General features: G+C 37.1%; 2 protein-coding genes and 1 pseudogene across 5 annotated transcripts in view; 1 reads left to right on the top strand and 2 right to left on the bottom strand.

The window, feature by feature from the left end:
- LOC145786539 (DNA polymerase delta catalytic subunit-like) overlaps positions 1-3272 on the top strand; it is a 14376-nt gene extending 11104 nt beyond the window's left edge. The window contains exons 17-21 of the mRNA XM_082598209.1: positions 87-205; positions 929-1068; positions 1344-1513; positions 1856-1953; positions 2393-3272. Coding sequence (XP_082454335.1) covers positions 87-205; positions 929-1068; positions 1344-1513; positions 1856-1953; positions 2393-2489 — 624 coding nt within the window. The 3' untranslated portion in view covers positions 2490-3272. The remainder of the gene's footprint in view (positions 1-86; positions 206-928; positions 1069-1343; positions 1514-1855; positions 1954-2392) is intronic.
- On the bottom strand, positions 3264-15368 carry LOC145786540 (serine beta-lactamase-like protein LACTB, mitochondrial). 4 transcript variants are annotated; one of them, XM_082598211.1, is made up of 10 exons: positions 15274-15368; positions 10135-10273; positions 9578-9698; positions 8445-8635; positions 7508-7700; positions 6654-6819; positions 4797-4935; positions 4271-4327; positions 3929-4033; positions 3264-3729 (listed from the first exon to the last, which is right to left on the bottom strand). In XM_082598211.1, exons 2-10 carry the CDS (start codon positions 10240-10242, stop codon positions 3337-3339), a joined length of 1473 nt encoding a protein of 490 aa, XP_082454337.1. In that variant the 5' UTR covers positions 10243-10273; positions 15274-15368; the 3' UTR covers positions 3264-3336. The 4 variants fall into 4 exon arrangements, with proteins under 4 accessions (XP_082454337.1, XP_082454338.1, XP_082454336.1 ...); XM_082598212.1 differs by lacking the exon at positions 15274-15368 and having other exon boundaries at positions 4845-4935; positions 10135-12426; XM_082598210.1 differs by lacking the exon at positions 15274-15368 and having other exon boundaries at positions 10135-12419.
- Positions 10272-22304, bottom strand: LOC145786271 (uncharacterized; annotated as a pseudogene).

Genomic DNA, 22304 nt, shown 5'->3' with positions numbered 1-22304 from the left:
GCAAGTTCTAAACAACTTCACATCGATTATTTTTTAGTTACTGTGCGTGGCTTATGTTTTCTCTTTCATTATCTCGTCACTATCAGGCTCACGTGGAACTGGCTGAGAGGATGAGGAAGAGAGATGCAGGAAGTGCCCCTCAGCTTGGAGATCGAGTCCCGTTTGTCATCATTTGTGGAGCCAAAGGACAAGCCGCGTACTTAAAGTGGGCCTTGGCGATTTTAACTTTGCAATAGCTTGGATTTCGCTTTTAGCCTGATGCTGCGAGTTTGTTGTGGTAGTAGCGGTTTGAACTAGCTTTTGGAGCACGGTTCCCTAGTCATGTGCTATGACGAATGGTGTTGAAGTCAGTGAGTCGTTGTTTAATGCTGCTCTTTTGTTTGGCTTAACGCTGCTGTCTGTTGAGTTTCTGTGTTGCTAGGCGTTATTGCTGTGGAATTTTGTTGAATCGTTTGATTAAAAGACTAGGTGACGTAGTTCATCCTTTTCGGCACGGTTGTTGATTTTAGGACTCTTTCTACGTATGAAATGGCCTCTTATGAAACTACGTTGTCTAAATAATCTTTTAAGCAACCGATTCAACAAAATTTAGGCCTATGGCATGTTTCAACATCGAATATCTCACCACCTGCACGGCTTCATTACGCTATTTGGTGATGGTTATTACTACTGCGTTCTACGACTTGAATAGCCGAGTGGTAAGAGCCATGGTTCGACGTTCGAAAGGTCATCGGTTAGACACCGCTTAAAAGCATGTGGCTGTTGGTCTTTGGCAAGACAAGGCATGCCGTCGATTGCAGTGTGGTATCCCTTCGACTATAACTACGACCCCAGGGCTACGGTACGGTCTGCTGAATTGAACTCTTGAACAGCTTGTTTTTGCATTAATTAGAAGGCAACCCTTTGAATCAAGTTATTACACTTTCAGATCAGAAGATCCGATCTATGTGTTGGAGAACAACCTTCAAATTGATGCGGAGCATTATCTTAAGCATCAATTGAGTCTTCCTCTTTTGAGAATATTTGAACCTGTACTTGGAGAAGCAAAAGCGCAATCTGTTCTTCTCAGTAAGAATTTTATTCCACTTTTTGCAAAAGTTATATTTTCTCAGCTTTAAGCAATTTTTAATGGTAAAGAATTGTGTGGTTTTCTTGGGTTGAAGGCTCTAAGATGCCTTTATCAAATTATCGCGAGCAAGCCAAGGTAGTAACGGGAAGCGAAAAAGATGGCCTATTTTTTGAAAGACTTTCTAAATTCTTGAAATGTCTTCCAAAATAGCCTAAATCTGTATTCAACTGAACCTACTGGGGTTTCTTATTCAACATTAGCTTTGTGTTATCAGAGGGCGATCATACCAGAGTTGTGAAGAAAGTTGTCTCGACCAAGATGGGAGGCTTGATGGCATTCACAAAGAAACGAAACACTTGCATTGGATGTAAAGCTGTAATACCACACGACGGCGCTGTCTGTTCACACTGCGACTCCAGGGAATCACAAATTTACCAGAAAGAGGTGAGAAGCATTTACAATTTTACATAAGTTAGTCAAAGACCGTTTGATTCGCGAAACTAATCATTCGGCTGACTGCAGTATGTTCCACATCGTTTAACCATAACCGTAGGTCTACCCATAGCCGAATGAGGTCTAACCGTTGTGGGAGAATATACAAAACATTTTGGAGGTGCAAGCAAAATTTGCCCAAATTTTGTCTTTGCAAATACGTTTTTAAACACACATCAATTTACAATATTTGCCCAAATGGACATTCTTCCCCAAATTCGGGGCTTTTTTGTAGCAGGGGTGGGACTGCACCCCCAACTCCTACTTTTAACTTGCCACTTACGTTTCAAACAGATCGCCAAATTGGCAAGTTTGGAAGAAAAGTTTTCAAGATTGTGGACGCAATGCCAGAGATGCCAAGGCTCCCTACATGAGGAGGTCATATGTACAAGGTAGATAATTGTTATTAGTTGATGTTTGTAGGGTTAGTTTGTTTGTAGGTCTGAGACTGTCGGGTTTTCCTGAATTACACCGAGAAGCTACTAAAGAGAGGATCTTTGTGACTTAAATGATGACTAATGAAACTAAAGATTTCTTCCTCTTTAGTAGCTTCTGATAATAATGAGATCCCAAAGAGGAGGAGATGCTTGTGTCTAGTGATAAGACTGGATATCTCCTCTTTAGTAGCTTATGATAATAATAGTTTTGAGACCCTAAAGCGATCTTTGTGTGTTAAATGATGACTGACGAGACTCGAGATCTTCTCAATAGTGTCTCATTATTGTTAGCGCGATATTCACTCATTGTAGGTTAAGCCAAAATCGGTCATTATTTACAAATTGTACGATACTACACGTGTACTTCATCAGGACCACATGTTATTTTTTCCAGCCGAGACTGTCCTATCTTCTACATGCGAAAGAAAGTGAAAATAGACTTGGAATCACAGACCTCCATTATCACCCGGTTTGGTCCACCTACCTGGTAGCCGCAAATATCCTGCTGATTACCGGGGACTAGAAAGTCTCGTCTCCCTTCCCAACTCGTGCCATATCGTTGCTGGCTTGTGTGCCAACTAAACCTCGTGCGATTGTCAAAGTCGAGTGACTTTTGTTGGAAAGGAATTGAAAAATCGTTGCCGTACACGTACGCTTGACATGACTTTAGGGGTAGGCACTTTATAACATGAAGATATCCAATTCAACCACGAACCAATCAGACGTTACGATGTCCATGATGTGCGAATCAGAATATGTTTTAGGGGGCTGTCAATGAAATGACTACCATCACCCTAACCCTCTGCGCCAAGTCAGCCGATGACTTAATTTAGCTACCAGTTGCGTTTGTCTTTGTTCTTCCGCGAAACGCAACCTTGATGACGTCACGAACAGCGTAGCTTCGTGGTTGAATTGGATATCTTCATATTTAAGTGCCTTCCACTTTACTGGGGACTAAAAAGCCTCTCCGAATCATACTGTTGTCATATATTTCACTGCTTGCTCGCTTCCTGTTTGTCAATCACGCAACTTATACCCAAACATCGCCTGTTCAAAAGTTTCCGAAAAGCACAACAGTTGAAAAGTTGCACGTTGAAACTTTTGTTCTTCGTCAATCGATGTAATTAACGAATAGATGATTGAATAAAGTAACACATGTGGGTAATGTATTGTTCAGTAGCAGTACTTGTGTTTCGAATCCTAAAACTTCTGCATTTTGGAGATCATAAGTAACGATCATCTCCAGTACATGATGCATAAAATAGCAAGCAGCAGTTTTCATTACAAAAATGTCATTTTAAAATTGTGTGATTTAAAATTTCATTGAAGGTTAATTTTCTATTCGGCTCGTAATCTCTCATCAATTTCGTTTGCGATGGTCCTCGCCAACCCCGTCAATCCTACACCCTCCATGTTGGTGATGATGGCGACAGCTATGCCACCGACTGTTCTTTTATTGTCAGGAGAAATATGAACCTCTTTATCTTTTTTGTCGGACTTTTTCTTCACTTCCTTGATGTTAACATCATTGCAGCCTTGTGTAGATTCCTCCGCAAGAGATAGATTACTGCAGTTGATCATGGTATCTGTGGCAGAAGAGTGACCGGATACATAGATGCGGCCGTCGTGGGGTTTGGAGTTGGGAAGAAGATAAAGAACACTAGAGGCGCCAATCGCTCCCCCGGTGTGGGCCACCTCCAGTTGAGATTCAGGACATAGTCCGTGGTGTTTCTGAAATGGAGAGATCCACTTTTTAAGTTAAGAATAAATGTAAAAGTAATGTCTCCCAAGGTGAGCCGTGTTGAAGTTGGCCCTTGTGTTATTGTGAACATGATCTAAAACCTGCTTGTCACTCTGGTGCTGGGATTCCATCTTTGCAACCTCAGATTTTATTTCATTGAATCTTAAAAATATAGAAGGCAACACTCACCATCTCGGGGAAGACGAACCATCCTAAACCATAGCTCGCGTTTTCAGGGGAGTTACTCTTTTTATCTCGCTTGCATTTAACGGCAACACTCCACATTTTTTCTACCTGCAGGAGAAAAAACATCAAAGCATTGCAATGGCAGCATCGATGTCTTTGCAGACATCATCGTTCAAATAACTCAAAAACCGGCAGTTGATTGCGATTCAAGACGCCCCCAACGTTGGTCCTGGGAAGAATTCCAAATTGCTCCTTCCTTCCCCAGATTAACTTGCTTAACAAACAAACATTAACATCACAAAGAGTAAAATATAACTTTCAGTACGTAATAAAATAAGAACAAACCGTGTCTGACTTCAGCAATCCCGGGGGCTTTGTGTTGTCCTCGCTTGGTGTCTTCTGCTACAAATATACAATAGAACAACTATCTTCACCGATTCATGCAGATGGTTTGCCAACCAGACGCCAAACACGTTCGTCGCATGCGTTTCGCCGATTTAAGAAATATACAAAAACTGTCAACTTTAGAATGTGAAATGTTAGACACCATGCGTCTGGTTTCGCGTAGTTGTAGGAGCTTTGAACTACTAACGCAGGCCAGTTCAAAAAGAAACTTTACTGTGAGTTACAAAGTGTTGTGTTGACAACATTATTCCAGAAGAATGCTGTTCTGGAAGTGCGCACCCCGAGAATCGAACCACTGTTACTTGACAGACGTGCACCTCACTGCGCGAATAACGATTCCCACTCGTTTTCAGCCGACAAGGTTTTGCCACTGTTTCCGGTTCGGTGGAGTTCTGACTACGTCACTTGCAGATGGTGCCAGAGTGTTAACCAAAAATTAATGGTATGATATGAATCGCACGCGTACTTGGTAACTGTACATCATAACGTTCCCAAACTTAATCAAATCACCAACAGTAGACAAGAAGCCACCTCCCGCCCATTTCCACGAGTTGTTGACATAAGGCACATTCACAAGCCGCCCGTTCTTGTCTCGATTATAGTACCTGCAAGAAAGCCACGCACTTAACACATCTGTTGTTTTGTTGTATAAGAATAAAACATACCAATGATTTAAACCGAAATCTGTGGCATCGAAAAGATGCAAAAAAAAAACTTTCGTAATTTTTAAATATTTTGGATTAACCAAGCTTCCTGTAATGCTCAAGCATATTGTCTCATCGTCTAATGCTTCATTGCGACAAAAACTAAAAAAGCAGAATTTTGCAGGAAATAGAAGACGGTCCACGACTCCTTCAACAGTATTAAAACTATTTGTTAGGTTCCAACCGACAACATTTGTGCACCACGTAATTAATGGGAACCAGTCGGCTGCGTGACCGGGTTGAGACGACGTTCGTTCGATACCTATCCAGTGCACACATCTCTTCTTTAGCTAGACCAGTGTTTCTCAAACCTTTTTAGTCCATCGCCCCCTTTTTGTTATTGAAACAAAATTTCGCCCCCCTAATTCTGTCAAGTAAAATAAACATTGATAATAGAGTGATAGACAAACTTAGTTTTGGGAATTTAATCAACGAAATTGACAGTAACATGAATACATGATAATGTTCAATGGGATGGATGAGCTTGGCGACTTTTACAAAGTTTTGAAATGTTTGGCGACATCTTCGTAAGATAGAGTCGAAGATCATCCCGTTTATGAACTAGCAAGCGATTTCTTTGCTTTGAAAGCATCTATGCCGCCGAAAACCCTTTTTCAACCATATATGAAGTAGGAAACGACAAAATCCACATTCTAGCTTCTTTCCAGAGAAGCTCATAGCCTAGCCTATTTGCCAGCAACCTGGCACCAAAACAAATCGTATCGATCATTTCTGAATTTCACTCTTGACTCATCATCTGTTTGCATATCAATGAACTGCTCTTGAAGTTCCACTTCTACAGTATGTCTTTAGGTTCGGTAGAAAATGGTTGTACCACCCAGTTTGGAACATGGAGGTCCACGTGATCTGCAAAGCGAAGTTTCATGTCTTTATGAAGCATGTCTAAATGTGAGCAGTATTTTGCCGTTGTTCTTCTGTAATAACATTCTCGCTCAAATTGGGAAACTGAGTTAAGACATTTTGACCTGCGCTTTTATCTTGTTGACGCATTTTATCACAATATTCAGTGATTCGTGCAGTTCAGGACTGAGCTTACGGGCAACCAAATGCTGACGGTGAATTACACAATGTATTGCAATAAGTTCAGGAATTGCTCTTTTCATCAGTGCAATGAACCCTCGATGCTTTCCAACCATTACCGGAGCACCATCAGTTGCGCATTGTAGAATATTCTTCAGTGGAATCCTCTTCTCTTCGTAGAAGTTTTTCACTGTATTAAAGATGCTTGATGCCCGAATATCTGTAGGAAGACTGAGCGCAAAAATCATTTCTTCTTGTTCTCACATTATGAACAAAACGCACATATCCAAGCAGCAACGATACATTGTTGGTCAAGGTGGAATCATCTATTTGCAGTAAATGGTTTGCGCGTTGGACTGTTGTTAGCGCGTTGGACTGTTATTGGTGGTTTGATAAATTCGCCCCCTTCGAGTGTTTTCGCCCCCCGATCGCCCCTTTGATTTTTTCGCCCCCCTGGCGCTCAACACAGTTGGGAAATGTCGATTAGAAAATTCAACACGAAGTCTACCTAGTACAGGTTACGTCTATTCAATCATCGCAACTCCAACCTGCCATCACTCCTTACTAGAAATTCACACCTTGAACGTCCATAAATAAGTTGGCTATGGTCATCAGCCACAGTTCGGTGCATTCCCATCAAACGGAAGTTATCCTTCATCAATGTGAGGAAGTCCAGGCCGGAAACGTCTTCTAAGATAGCGCTAATGATCGTCCAGGCGTGTGTTGTGTACAAGAATTCTTGACCTAAAAACACAAGGTCTTCGTTTTGTTGCGACTTAAGTTTTTAGATATAAAAGTTTGAAAACTTTCAGTTGTTCAGTTCAGTTGTTTTTATTTCTGACCATCACAGCAAAAACAATATACGTCAACATAGCAAAGGTCGAGAAAAAAGTAGAAGCGACAAAACGCGAACGTTAAAACGTGCTTGTGACCGAAGTTATTAGGCTATTAAGTTGAATGAAATTTGGCACGGTTGCAACAACTTTATTATTAATAAAGAAAAAAAAAATTGTGCATGGTTACGTATAAGAATATACATTACACACTACAGACGTGTTGTGTTTCAAGTCAGTACCTTGCTCTGGTTGAAACCAAAAAAATGATAAACGATATAGTTTACTTAAATATTGAGCGCCAAGCAGTTGAACAGTTCATCTTTTTTGAGATTGTTGACCGAAATGGCTAATCACAGATTTAGTTGTTTCCAGCAGACAAACAAGCACACGCAACGTTGATAAAAAAGATTTTATTCAGAACATAAACAGTAAAAATGCAATGGAATAACAACACAGAATTTAGCCTGCTGCTTGGACAAGTCTTATTGACTACTGCACTGGCATAGTATCAATTAATCCAATCTTCAGCTTACAGGCAACACCATTTCCGTAAAATTATATCTGTTTTTCAATATTTATAGCGTAATTTTAGTGACCTGGTTTTTTGAGTAAGGGATCATCTTTAAAGATTTCCAGCGCATCTATAACACTGTCGTACTGTTTTGTAAGATAATATTCTCCCACTTCATACTCTGAGATGCTTTTACATTTTTCTGCTTCCTCCGTGGTTTTATGATAATGACGTATTCCGCTAGTGTGGGATAGTAGTTGTCGCAATGTAATAGAAACCTAAAAATTATATCATCATAAAGATGAAAATAACCAGATAAGGATATAAACTTGTACATAAAAAGTTTAGATGTTCATCAAAGTTATTTACTTCCTCAGCAATGTTTACATCGTTTCTAGCACTAGTTGCAACGTTCATCTGATGAAATTGAATGTAAAAGCAACAATAAACAAGTTGGTTTATTGCTTTACTGACGTTTCTTTTTTTTACTTTCACTTTCATCAGATTAACGTTGCAACTAGTGCTAGAAACGATAATTATCCTGATGAACACCCAAGCTTTTCAGTATCCAATGTTAACATCATCAAAGAAGTGGAAGCAGAAATAAAATGATTATTTCAATGTTTAACCAGCATTTCACATTAAAAAGCAATTCTTTGATGCTAAATTTAATGTCGATCATGTATCCACGGAGGAATAGTGCGTTTACCGTTCACAGATTAGTAAACCATTATCAATTAAATTCTGATTTCAACAAATGTAAAAGCAAACATTCTTTCTTTTCCAAGACATCTACTTTTACTGAAGCTATCATTAAACTGCAATCGCTGTCAAACTAAGAACGAAGAAAAGAATTCATAAAAATGAAGCAGGTCTAATCAAATAATAAAAAGCCCAAAATGTAGATTACTGAACTCTACATTTTGGGTTCTTTATTTATTTTTTTAGATCAACCAGGCGTTTCAACCATTTTGCTCCAAAGTAGGTCTGCACAACACTCACTGTTTAGTAGTAGAGTTTACCTTTTCTCCATTGAAGTACTTTTGAGGAAACGAAGAGAGATATTCTTGGATAGGTTTGTCCAGATCCAGTTTGCCATCTTCCCATAGCCTTGCCATAGCAGTGGCTGTGAACGATTTGCTAATACTGGCAACTCTCATCACTGTGTTGGGCGTACATCGGACATTGTTCTCGACATCAGCCAAACCAAAACCTGTTCAAAAACACTCAAAAATTAACATAAATAACAGCTTCTCAGTAATCATTATGTCAAGCATACAGCTGAAAAATGATCATCAAAAACAACTACTACAAGAGTTTGCAAACATAGCAAGTTTGCTAAATCTGATTATATGTAATTCTATCCTGTCACACACAAAAATAATACCAAATTTGTGTAGCTTACATAAATTTTAGAAACCACAGAGGACAAGATACAATCAAAACGATTGTCATAGTTCACAATATACACTGCAAGTTCTTCAACAATAAGCTATACCAGATGGCGTAGAAGTACAAACAACTGAATTATGACAAGTATCCTCCTGAATCTTTTCTGGATGTGCGTTTGGTGTTGACATTGCAAATAGGGTATTACATGTAAATCTCAGCCATAAAAACAGTTTAGTATCATCCATAAAAACATTACAACATAAACCAAAAGCAAAAGATAAATTCTTACGAATTACTGTTACCTTATTATGTAGTACGGTATTTAAAAATGTTTCTTTAAGAAAATAGTTCCGCTTTTAAGCGTCAATTATCTTGTGGCAAAACACCTAATCAAAACACCATATCATGAAGCCCTAATGTAATCTCAAAAAACAACTTAAAAATTAGGTAATGTTTGCACCTGCATTAAAAGTTTATAATGGTAACAATAGTTTGCATCGTCAGCTGCATTGCTGAGAGGCCTGGTTAAACATTCGAAAGGCAGCCAGTTCGACATCGCTCCAGAGAATATATATGTCTTTGGCAAGACACATAAAAGCATGTCGTCGATTGTGGAGTGGCGCCCGTTCAACTCCATCTCTTAATTTACCTCATAATTATGAACAGTAGGCTACACTGCCCTGAAAAGAAATGCCTATGGCTCCTCTTAGGGCTATGGCCTGCTGAACTGTACGATGGTATAGCGATGAAGGCAACCACTTGCCTTCACTCCAAAGAGTAACTCCATCCACACTGACAGCCACCACCATTCCAGGTGCCCCAACTTGTTGCATCTTGTCAGCAACGTGTCGCTTGCATGCGAGCTTTGCTTCAGTCAAGTAAGACTATTAAAACAGCAGTACTTCCATTATTGTCAGCTTTAACAATACTGCAAAAATACATAAAGTATTTTAGACATATAAAAAAATTCTGATTGTTTGATTCATGTAGCACTTACCTCAATTATCAAGACTGGATGTGGCTAAAGAGACACCAATGCAATTATAAATGCCACACCAAAAATAGAAGAGATTTTAGTTGTATTAATTGAACAAAGATGGAAATGGTGCTATGCCAGAGTCACCTGTTGTCAAAATATAAGTAGGCTTTCTAAGAAATGTTTACTTTCCAAGCTATTCATTGCAAAGGATTAATGTAAAAAAAATTGTTAAAAAGATTACTAAAACATCCTTTTACTGAACAGATAGATGTATCTTAGCACCAATTAAAGTATTATAGGTCAGGTCATATTTGATAAGCTGCATTTGGGATTAAACTTACCACAGATTTCCCCTTCTTTTTCTTTGAAATAAGATAAGGTCCATGATCTTCCTGATTCATGTTAAGCCAAGACAACGCCGTAACTGCGGGAACCATTCGAAGCTTCATGGTGCATTAAAAAGGTGGACTAAATAACATTCTAAAGTAAAATCAAAACATGTTACACCACAAAATCAGTAAAACATCTACAGGTGTAATCACCAAAAACCTTAACTTCTGGTCTGTGCGTGCTTGGCCGATTTAAACTACTACGTTGTGGAAATGATTTTTTACATACATCGCACTTGTAATTTGTATGGCTTTTTACTGGTGGCCGGTCGATTGGTCGACAGACATTTGGTCGACAGTCATTTGGTCGACAGACATTTGGTCGACAGGACATTTGGGTTAGTTAGGGTTAGTTAAATTGAATGTATTGAATGTAAAAGAAGTGAAGGCAGACAACTCCTTAAGAACGCCGAAGAACTTGGTTTAAGTGCGGCACACTGGACGAACCACATGTGGAACACGGAGTGGCAAAATCACACCTCCACGCTCCGTGACTTCATACCCGACGCCGATCCCCGTCCACCAGGGATGTCCCTCGCAAGGCTTGCGTGGGTCAGGCTTAACCGCCTGCGAACTGGCGTCGGCCGCTTTCGTTCGGACATGCACAAGTGGGGCCTGGCTCCTTCATCAGAATGCGAGTGTGGTGCCACGGAACAGACCGCAGACCATGTCATCCACCACTGCCTAACCCACCAGCCTCCACACGGTGCGCATGGTCTGAGAATCCTGGACGACGAGACTGCTGAGTGGCTGAAGATTTCCTGCCCTCCAATCTAGCCTGGAAAGATCGCTCATACGCCATCATCAACCCTAACCCTAAAATGAATCGTTCTGTCGACCAAATGTCTGTCGACCAAACGTCCTGCCGACCAAATGTCTGTCAACCAAATGTCCTGTCGACCAAATGTCTGTCGACCAAACATCCTGTCGACCAAATGTCTGTCGACCAAATGACTGTCGACCAAATGTCTGTCGACCAATTGACCGGGTACCCTTTTTACTAGTGTGAATTCTCTCATGAATTTTCAATTTTGCTACTTGTTCTTGGTTATTGATTCCATATGGTTCACAATCTTCAAATACTTCAAGCTTTACTGGAATTACTTCTCTTTGATTCATGTTAAAAGGTGAAGTGAATAATTGATTTGAATTAGTCATGCATTAGTTGACCAAACAAAATCAGTTGTTAAAAATATGGAATATATTACAATGTAAACAACGCACAACCTGAAACACATTAGCTGCAAAAATTAAGGCAATAAACTGTGAAAAGTTTAGTAATGGTAAAGAGTAGGAACACTCATATTCAAAAACAACACAGCTTAACATTCTATATCCATGAAAGCACAAAGAACACACACAAAAGTATAATCCTAGCAAACATTATTTCACAAATTTTCAAAAGCGAAAGTACGATCTTTCATTTCTATGACGCACCAACTAGTACAATATAAAAGAAATTAGAGATGTACCGATACCAATCTTTTGGCCGATACTTTAGTGTTACAAAAAGAAGCAATTTTGGTATTTGCAAGGAATTATATCAAATGCTAAGTTTGACTTTATTTGCATAAAACTATTAAAAAAAAAGCTTTGAATTGGCATAATTTATTAAAGATTCAAGAATCCAATCTCAACCGCATTGTTGTGTCATAATAGTAGGTTTTAGTAATGAAAGGCCATCGTGATTAAGGACTCGGGTATAAGGGAAGAAACATAACATCATAATTGGGGTTTCTGAAAAATTAATAAAGGGTTAGCGCAAACTCTCCAAATAGGCTATCATAATTGATAAGATGTAAACCAAGTCATTTCTGTAGTCGTACAAAAACTATTCGACAAGTAATGTGCAACCTAAGGGTTTTGTCGTTTGGTTGAGAAGCTTTTGCCAGGCCAAGACAACCCAGGTAGCAAAAATGTATAACTTTGCATCGTTTTTACGTTGCTAAACGTTTAAAAAATCCATGTAACTTGGTTGTTTTTAGTGAGCTGGTCCTATCAGTTTGTGATTTAATTTCCACCTTTCGTTGTAATAAACTCATCAAGCTTAAACAATTTCATGGCAGAGTAAGTAGGCTCAAAATGAAAGCAATGGGACTACGAATCCTCACTAAACCAATCAATAAATGGTCTTGTTGCACCTAAGATGACAACCTCATCTATTACTGATCTCCGGAGCTGACGTAAACCTTAAAAATCATGTCGACTTATTCTTGATGCCCGCCCTTATCAAAAATTGTTCTTTGTAATACCGCTTTAAAGGTGGATTACGATTATGAAGAAAAGAATAAATTTTGAACTTCAATTTGTATTGAAAATACATGACCTATATTGAAAAAAAGGTGGACCTGCCTAGTCAAGCCTGAAGACAACATCCAGTTTGAGACTTTTCTATCAAAGCTCAAAATAAAAGACATCAGTAAAGTATTCCAATTAGGCAGACTGAGATGGTCTGGTCATGTTGAGCGCAGCTCAAGCTGGATCTCACAGGTCAGATGTGTCAACATCGCAGCACAGCGGGGCCAAGGTAGACCAAAGCTTTCTTGGGAACAACTTGTAAAATGTGACCTTGCAGCCCTGAACATGGACTCTGCCAACCCAATAAATCGCGAGGTGTGGAGGGAAAGACTTCGTTCTCAACAGACAGGCCACACCCTCGACATGAGGATTAATTCATGGCCTATATAATCAAAATTGGTTGATGATCATGATGAAGATAACGTAATGTCTTCCAACTTCATCACATATTTCTTCATTACGTAATGTCTTATAAGAATGAATTGAAAACGAGTCTATTCACTAAAAATGAGAGCAACGGGACCACGAATCCTCACTGAACCAATCAGTAAACGGTCTTGTTGTGCCTACTGATCACTACATTACTGATCACTGCATTATTTCCATCAGATTGCAATTGTCATTGGAAACATAGTTTCTTTGTTTCTTCATAGCACTGTAAAGCAGGGCAACAGAACTATACTTGGAAGGATATTGGCATATCTGGAGTCGGAGTGCTCAAAAAAAGGCCGACTCCGACTTGATACAAAAGGATAAATAATGAAATTTGTACTTGCAATCTTTTTTCAAAGTAATGTTTCTTGTTCTTTGTATTGCGCTATAAAACGTCACCAGAAATTAGAAGTGTTTCTTCTTGTCAGTTTTTTGTGAAAGTCGCCTTTCAATATAGATTTAAACTTAAGTAAAATTAAGTTTAAAAAATCAAAACAAGAATTAAACAAAGATTTGGCAATAAACTTTCTGGTCAACAAAAAGCAGATAACTACCAAGTTCTGGTTACTACAATACTGTTAGTCTTTTGCAACCTTGAGTGCAACATAAGCATCAAACTCCATTTTCTCAAGTCATTTCTATGAATTTCCGAATAAATTTCGGAATATTGTATCTAGCACTAGTTGCAACGTTCATCTGATGAAAGTGAAAGCAACAATAAACAGGTTGATTTATTTCTTCACTGACGTTTCGCACACCATGACAATTGGTGCACGAAACTTGGGGTGTTCTAAAAATTGGAGTGTTTCAAGGAAACGATTGCGCATGACACCATACAAGCTGCAACTCGTCGAACCGTTAAAAGCAGACGACAAATATTGTTGCAGAATTTGAACTTCAAAACTCGCTCTTATGGATTTTGTTGGACTGTTCACTAGTTTTCTGTGAATCTTCTCTACTGGCGTTGACTTCTGCTCAGATCTTTTTACACTGCACAAGCAACCTTCTTGTTCGAACTTTTTATGCCATGTCCAAATCTGCTTTCCATCTGGCCCTTTTCTTCCAAATCGTTGCGCAAATGCAGGCTGCACATTCTCATTAGTAGGGCGATTTTTTGTCACTAAAAGTTATTTTTTTTGGTTGTACCAATTAACAAAAGAAATGTAGAACCAAAATTTCATGGTTGTGGGGTCAATATTTAAGAAGTTATAAAGTTACTAAAAGTCTTTTTAAAGTTACTAAAAAACAGGATGCACGGTTGTATACAAAGTAATCCCGATCAAACAAAAACATCTCTTCATATTCATTCACCAAAAACAAAGGAAAAGCAAACAAAATAGATAACATAACAATAAATAAATAACAACATATAAATCAAATTCCTATGACTTTTCTCCAGAGTGAATCATCTTATGACGATTCAAATTGCAACATACAAAACATTTTTTCTCATAGGCCTGTATAACATTTATATGGCTTTTCACCAGTGTGAATTCGCATATGACGTTTCAGGTTACTGACCTGTGCAAACGATTTCTTACACACGTCACATTTATATGGCTTCTCACCAGTGTGAATTCGCATATGACCTTTCAGGTAACCGAGGAGTGCAAACGATTTCTCACACAAGTCACATTTATATGGCTTTTCACCAGTGTGAATTTGCAAATGATCTTTCAGGGTGCCGTGGAATGCAAATGATTTCTTACACACGTTACATTTATATGGCTTTTCACCAGTGTGAACTCGCATATGACCTTTCATATTGCTGAGGAGTGCAAACGATTTTTCACAGAAATCACATTTATATGGCTTTTCACCAGTGTGAATTTGCATATGATCTTTCAGCTTACTGACCCGTGCAAACGATTTCTCACACACGTCACATTTATATGGCTTTTCACAAGTGTGAATTTGCATATGGCGTTTCAGGTAACCGACCTGTGAAAACGATTTCTCACACACGTCACATTTATATGGCTTTTCACCAGAATGAATGAGCTCATGCTTTTTCAGGTTACTGATGAGTGCAAACGTTTTGTCACATACATTACAATTATATGGTTTTTCACCAGTATGAATTCGCATATGACCTTTCAGGCTTTCGACCCGTGCAAATGATTTCTTACACACGTGACATTTATATGGCTTTTCACTAGTGTGAATTCGCATATGGCTTTTCAGGTTACTGACCCATGCAAACGACTTCTCACACACGTCACATTTATATGGCTTTTCACCAGTGTGATTTTGCATATGACGTTTCAGGCTACCGACCCGTGCAAACGATTTCTCACACACGTCACATTTATATGGCCTTTCACCAGTGTGAATTCGCATATGATGTTTCAGGGTACTGACCTGTGCAAACGATTTCTTACACAAGTCACATTTATATGTCTTTTCACCAGTGTGAATCATCTTATGCAGATTTAAACTACTGCGATGTGGAAATGATAATTCACATAAATCACACTTGTATGGCTTTTCACCAACGTGATTTCTCTCATGAATATTCAATTTCACCACTTGTTTTTGGTTGTTGATTCCATATGGTTCACAATCTTCAAGTACTTCAAGCTTTACTGGAATTGCTTCACTTTGATTCATGTTAAAAGGTGAGCTGAATAATTGCTTTGAATTAGTAATGCATTAGTTAACCAATCAAAATCAGTTGTTACAAATATGGAATATATTACAGGGTAAACGTATAACCTGAAACACATTAGCTGCAAAAATAAGGCTGTGAAAAGTTCAAAAATTCTTAAGTGTAGGAACACTCACATTCAAAAATAACGCAGCTTAACATACTATATTCATGAAAGCACAAAGAACAAACACAAAAGTATAATCCTATCATATACTATTTCACAAATTTTCAAATGACAAGGCAGGATCTTTGATTTCCATGACGCACCAACTAGTACAATATAAAAGAAATCCAGTATAATTTTCCAGTGCCAGTACCAACACAAGTTATGGGTGGCTACAAAGGCTTTCATTTGTAAATTAAGTTGTTTCATCATTTACATTGATGCGTTATCTTCACGTAAGTGAATCAGCAGCATCTCAAATGAGAAATACCGAAAAAATATCTTTTACATATAAAATGGCTTCCTCGAATAAAAATGTGAAAATAGTATTTTATAATGAGAGGTGGGCATCCGCTACTTCAACCCGTTAAGTGGGTAATTATGTTTTGCAACTTGCTTTACAAAACTTGGGCATTTCATTTGGCAAATCCAGCATTTTTCGTCGCATTATTACTTCGTAGAGTATTGCGAAGTCCCTAGTGTTGTATTTTGCTTATTTGTTGTTTTGACTATTGCAGAGAAGACAGTTGCAGAGAATACTTAAGTGAAATTAAATTTAAAAAATGAAAACAAAAATTTTTAAAAAAATTTAAAAAAACTTTTTTGAGAAATTTAAAAAAAAATTTGCAAAAACTTTCTTGACAACAAAAAGCAGATAACCACCAAGTTCTGGTTATAACAATACTGTAAGCCTTCTGCAACCTTGAGCGCCACATGAGCATCAAAGTCCATGTCCTCAAGTCATTTTTTTAAATTTTCGAATAACTTTGGGAATATTAGCGATTTAACAAGGTCAGTGATTTCATCAGGACGTCATAACCATCACTACCAAAAGAGATGGGACAAAAGCATGTTGGCAGATTACTGTTGCGTTTTTGCGACTGCTTTGCAAACATCATATTAACCAGTGGACGCATGGCCCCTTGAAGGCTTGGGAATGGGATGCAGCTCGCCAAGCATATATCAGTTTGGTCAGCCAAGTCGACCCACAGGAACTACAGTTAGACGTTGAATGAACAATGTTTCCGTATGCTGTGCAACTAATGCTTTCATATGAGGCTGTGTGTGTGCAAGGGTTGGTGGTTGGGTTTGGATGTTAAGCCTTTATGGAAACGAAACATTGTGTAATTAGTAGCTTATATTAGGCTATTTATCATTTTCCTCAATAGTTTTAGTAATGACAAGCACATTTGTCTGATTTGAGACAAGATTCTCCAACACAATCCTCTGGAATTTCCTGCAAGCGTTTATTGATTGTTCTTGCAAACAATTTGTTTCAATATCCTTGGAACCCAAACTAAAATAAACATCTGGTTCTTTTTTATGATGCAAATATGTATATACCACATTTATTGAAGTCCGAATCACAATTTAAATAATCCACCAAATAATAATCTTGGTTATTGATTTAAATAAACTTCACTAACTTCAACCTTCACAGGAATTGATTTATGTTGATTCATATTAAACGATTTGATATAATTTGAATTTCAATCAAAGATTAATTATTGTGAGCTTAAAACATGTTCTCAACTTTAGAAAATAACACAAATATGAACAACTCCTGCGCAGAATCACAATAAACAAATGATGAACACTTATAAAATGCAATAAACAAGAAACATTCAAATGAAAAAAAAAATACAAAACTAACAAATGAACAGTCGAAATTTATAGTAAAAAAAGATGCACGTTTGCATACAAAATAATCGCGATCAAACAAAAACATCTCTTAATATTCATTTACCAAAAACAGAGGAAATCACGAAATAACAAATATTATAAATCGCATTTTATGAGTTTACCCTCTAGTGAATTATCTTATAACGTTCCAAATAAGCAACACACGAAAACGCTTTTTCATATTCATCACATTTATAATTATATGGCTTTTCACCAAAATGAATTATCACATGCACTTTCAGGCGACCGATCAGTGAAAACGATTTCTCACATGCGTTTCAACTAAATGGCTTTTCATCAGCAAGAATGAGCACATGCTTTTTCAGGTTACTGACCTGTGCAAACGATTTCTCACACATGTCACATTTATATGGCTTTTCACAAGTGTGAATTCCTATATGACGTTTCAGGATACCGATCTGTGCAAACGAATTCTTACACATGTCACATTTATATGGCTTTTCACAAGAATGATTTAGCATATGACCTTTCAGGTGACCGACCTGTGATTGTGAAAACGATTTCTTAAACGTCACATCTATATGGCCTTTCACAAGTGTGAATTCGCATATGACCTTTCAGGTGACTGACCTGTGCAAACGATTTCTCACACATGTCACATTTATATGGCCTTTCACCAGTGTGAATTTGCAAATGATCTTTCAGGTGACCGACACGTGCAAACGATTTGTTACAAACGTCACATTTATATGGCTTTTCAACAGTGTGATTTCGAATATGATTTTTCAGGTGATTGAACTGCAAAAACGATTTCTCACACACGAGGGGGCATTCCATTTATAATCATCAAATTTTTTCAAATTTTGTAACTAGTCACAGATTTTGCTTATTTTGACATATTTTGTACATACTAAAAAATGATGAAAATACCAAAAAAAATTGAAATATCTTCATTGGGGGCTGAGATAGAGCACTTTGAATTTTCGGCCACTAGTAGGATTTTGGGTGCTGAGCACGGCCATTTTTTAATTTTTTGCCTACATTTTTTGGCAATAACTCTTTACCTTGAAAGATTTTCATAATAAAAACATGCATTTTACCAATTTAAAACCCAAAGAATTCATTTTTGCAATTAAAATTATGCTAAGATGAACATTTCAAATGGTAATTTAGGTTTAAAGTTTTTCTTAATTTATTTTTGATATGCTAACTTTAGGGGAATATTTCGGAGTGTTGAAAAAAAGATCCCCAAAAAAAAATTTTGTTTTCTAACAAAGCAATTGAAGTATAATATTTTCACCAATATTGGTTGATGTAAGTTTTGCATAAACCAAAATATTCCACTTAGAAAATATCCACCTATACATATCCAAAAAATTTACCATCAAGAACAGACTGAAATTCTAAAATCTGAGTTACATGCATTTCAAAAATATTCAAGTGATTTACTTAATTTGATGTTGGAGATTAAAAAAAAATAGTATCAATAAAGTCATATAAAGAAAAGCAACAACTGTTAATAATGAAGCCAAAATCATGGAGTATATATAAATAAAAAAGCAGAATTCTTTAAACTGTCAGAATATTTGGTGAGAGAATCACAGAACTTAACGTCCATGAAGGGAATTTTAGCAATACCAACATACAAAAGCAGAAACAAACTACGGTACCTCAATCAACAGTTGCTACATTGTATGAGAACGATGAGTACAGTAAAGTTATGCCAGGAAAAAGCGATTGTGTCAGTGTTGGAAACAAAGTGTATAAGCAAAAACGGTTACTTCTTTGCAACTTGAAGGAACTGTATTTTGCATTTCAAGAGAAACATTCTGAAATAAAAATTAGCTTTTTAAAATTTTGTGACTTGTGCCCTAAATGGTGTATTAACGACTCACATTGTGGTACTGGTACACACTCAGTCTGTGTGTGTACACAACGCCAAAACACTATCTTACTATGCAATGCTACTAATATGACTCAAAATTACAAAGATTTTATGTCCATGATTGTATGTCCATGTATGTAACACAGAAAATAAGATGTGCATAGATGTGAAAGTTGTCCTGGAAGAGAAGTTTTATATCAATTTTAACAGAAAGGCTAGCAGGTGAATCTAGGATGACATTGTTTATACACAATGGCAGTTCACTGATCGTATCAACTCTAAAAACCTTAGTTTCTTCTTCATCATCTTTCATAGACATTCTAACACAAGCAGTGGACAAGCTTACAGCACACTCTTTCATAGCTAAGTGCCAAGCTAAGTATCTGTCAGAACACAAACACTAAACTTGAAAGCTGTATTGCTAACTTGGATTTGGCAGAAGATTACAAGTTTGTTGTTCAAGATGAAGTGCAATCATTCTGCTGGAATCAAAGTCAATGCTCAATATATCCAGTGGCATTTTATTACAAGAATTCTGAAAATAACTTTGTCCAACAATCCATGTGTTTTATTTCAGATGATTTGTGCGATGATACAGCATTTGTCTACAATTTTTTTTAACAAATTACAACTTTTGTGCGCCTTCAATTAAACGAAAAAAAGAAAGAAAATCGAATACATTTCTGATGGATGTGCAGCTCAGTACAAAACCTGCTTAACCTCTGCTATCATAAAACTAATTTTGGAATGAATTGCTACTGGACTTTTTTTGCCACCAGTCATGGTAATTGGTTAGTCTCCTTGTGATGGAATAAGAGGCACAGTGAAACGATTGGCCACTAGAGAAGAACTTACACAAACCAAATTCTCGATTTTAAAATTCTGTATTAATAAAATTCTGTAAAGAGCACATAAAAGCCATACAGTTTTTTGACATTCAAAGCAATGAACTTGAAAGAATTCGACACAATCTTTCTGAAAGGTATGTTCAAGGCTCCACTGTACAAGTACATGGCACACGACTTTTTTATTATTTTGAACCAAAATCTTCTCACAGAATTGCATTTAAAAGGATTAGTGATGATAAAGAATTTAATGGAAAATCAATACACAAATTCTTTGAAACTACTCAACTGCCTCTCTTTTTTTTGAAGTTGGTGACTATGTTGCATGCACAATGCACATACGATTTATACTGGTGGATTGGCATGATGCAAAAAAATTTTAGGGATGAAGGAGATGTCAACATCAAGTTCATGACACCTCATGGACTATCTCAATATTTCTATTGGCCGAGGGATGATTTCTACTGCGTTCCTTCTGAACATATTTTATGTGTTATTTTATTTCCTAGCCCTGTAACAATATCTGGACGCCTCTAAGTAATCAAAAAAGACTTTCGAAGAAAATTAAGCAAACCTTCAATGACCTTGTGTAGATACTTCCGTACCGGTACTGTGAAAACTGATTCTTAATTACCGTACCCAATCAAAAAATTAGCGTAATCAACCGCTTAAAAAACTGCTATTGATGCATCCAACCTTAAAAGTTGATGCAGTGATTTCTGTTTGTGTTATTTGTATTGAGATCTCTTACAATGTTTATGGTATATATATCATTAACATATAAGTTTACTGAGTTTATCATTCTGTTCTAGATTAAGACAAATAAATAAAATAGAGCAAAACAAACGTAATAGGGATACACTTTCCTCAAATACACATGCAACAGATGTTCAAAGAGCACTTGATGTGCTTTAAATCCCATGTTTTAACTTTATAGCCATTTTTTCATATCAATTTTAGTTAAATTACAGTACTGGTGTTTTCAAAGTTGATTATTTAAGTTTTTGCAAAACTTACATTGAATCAAATTTGGTAAAAGTATTATACTTCAATTGCTTTGCTTCAATAAAAAAAAAGATTTTTCCACCTTTTTCTTAACGCTCCAAAATATTCCCCTAAAGTTAGCTTATCAAAAATAAACTAAGAAAAACTTTAAACCTAAATTACCATCTGAAATGTTCATCTTAGCATAATTTTAATTGCAAAAATGAATTCCTTGGGTCTTAAATTGGTAAAATTCATGTTGTCATTGTGAAAATCGTTCAAGGTAAAGAGTTATTACCAAAAAATGTAGGCACAAAACTGGTGGCCGAAAATTCAAAGTGCTCTATCTCAGCCCCCAATAAAGATATTCTAAAAATATTTTTGGCTATCTTCATCATTTTATAGTATATATGTACAAAATATGTCAAAATACGCAAAACCTGTGGCTAGTGGTTACAAGGGGTGTTTGACTATAACTGGAATTACCCACAACTCACATTTTCATGGCTTTTCACTAGTGTGAATTCGCACATGACCTTCCAGGTTACTGACCCGTGAAAACGATTTCTCACACATGTCACATTTATATGTTTTTTCACCAGTGTGAATTCGCATATGACGTTTCAGATTACTGACCTGTGCAAACGATTTCTCACATATATCACATTTATATGGTTTTTCACCAGTGTGAATTCGTATATGATCTTTCATGCTACAGACCAGTGCAAACGATTTCTTACACACGTCACATTCATATGGCTTTTCACCAGTGTGAATTCGCATATGATCTTTCAGGTGACCGACGCGTGAAAACGATTTCTCACACACGTCACATTTATATGGCTTTTCACCAGTGTGAATTCGCATATGACGTTTCAGGTTGCTGACCTGTGCAAACGATTTCTCACACACGTCACATTTATATGGCTTTTCACCAGTGTGAATTCGCATATGATCGTTCAGGCTATTGACCCGAGCAAACGATTTCTTACACACGTCACATTTATATGGCTTTTCACCAGTGTGAATCATCTTATGCCAATTTAAACTACTGCGATGTGGAAATGATTTTTCACATAAATCACACTTGTATGGCATTTTACCAGTGTGACTTCTCTCATGAATTGTAAATTTCACCACTTGTTCTTGGTTGCTGATTCCGTATTGTTCACAATCTTCAAGTACTTCAAGCTTTACCGGAATTGCTTCACTTTGATTCAT

The sequence above is a fragment of the Aplidium turbinatum genome, chromosome 17 (assembly GCF_918807975.1).
Source record: "Aplidium turbinatum chromosome 17, kaAplTurb1.1, whole genome shotgun sequence".
Taxonomy (NCBI): Eukaryota; Metazoa; Chordata; class Ascidiacea; order Aplousobranchia; family Polyclinidae; genus Aplidium; species Aplidium turbinatum.
The sequence above is the reverse complement of the archived record's forward strand: the minus strand, read 5'-3'. Positions and strand labels throughout refer to the sequence as shown.

Bases quoted from the DNA above. Each gene is read 5' to 3' on its own strand.
- LOC145786540 (XM_082598211.1), bottom strand. From the start codon at position 10,242: ATGAAGCTTCGAATGGTTCCCGCAGTTACGGCGTTGTCTTGGCTTAAC. The intron at 6,820-7,507 runs GTCACTAAAATT...TTGTGTTTTTAG, and splicing joins TCCCTTACTCAAAAAACCAG to GTCAAGAATTCTTGTACACA. The intron at 4,328-4,796 runs GTACGCGTGCGA...GTATATTTGTAG, and splicing joins TTATGATGTACAGTTACCAA to CAGAAGACACCAAGCGAGGA.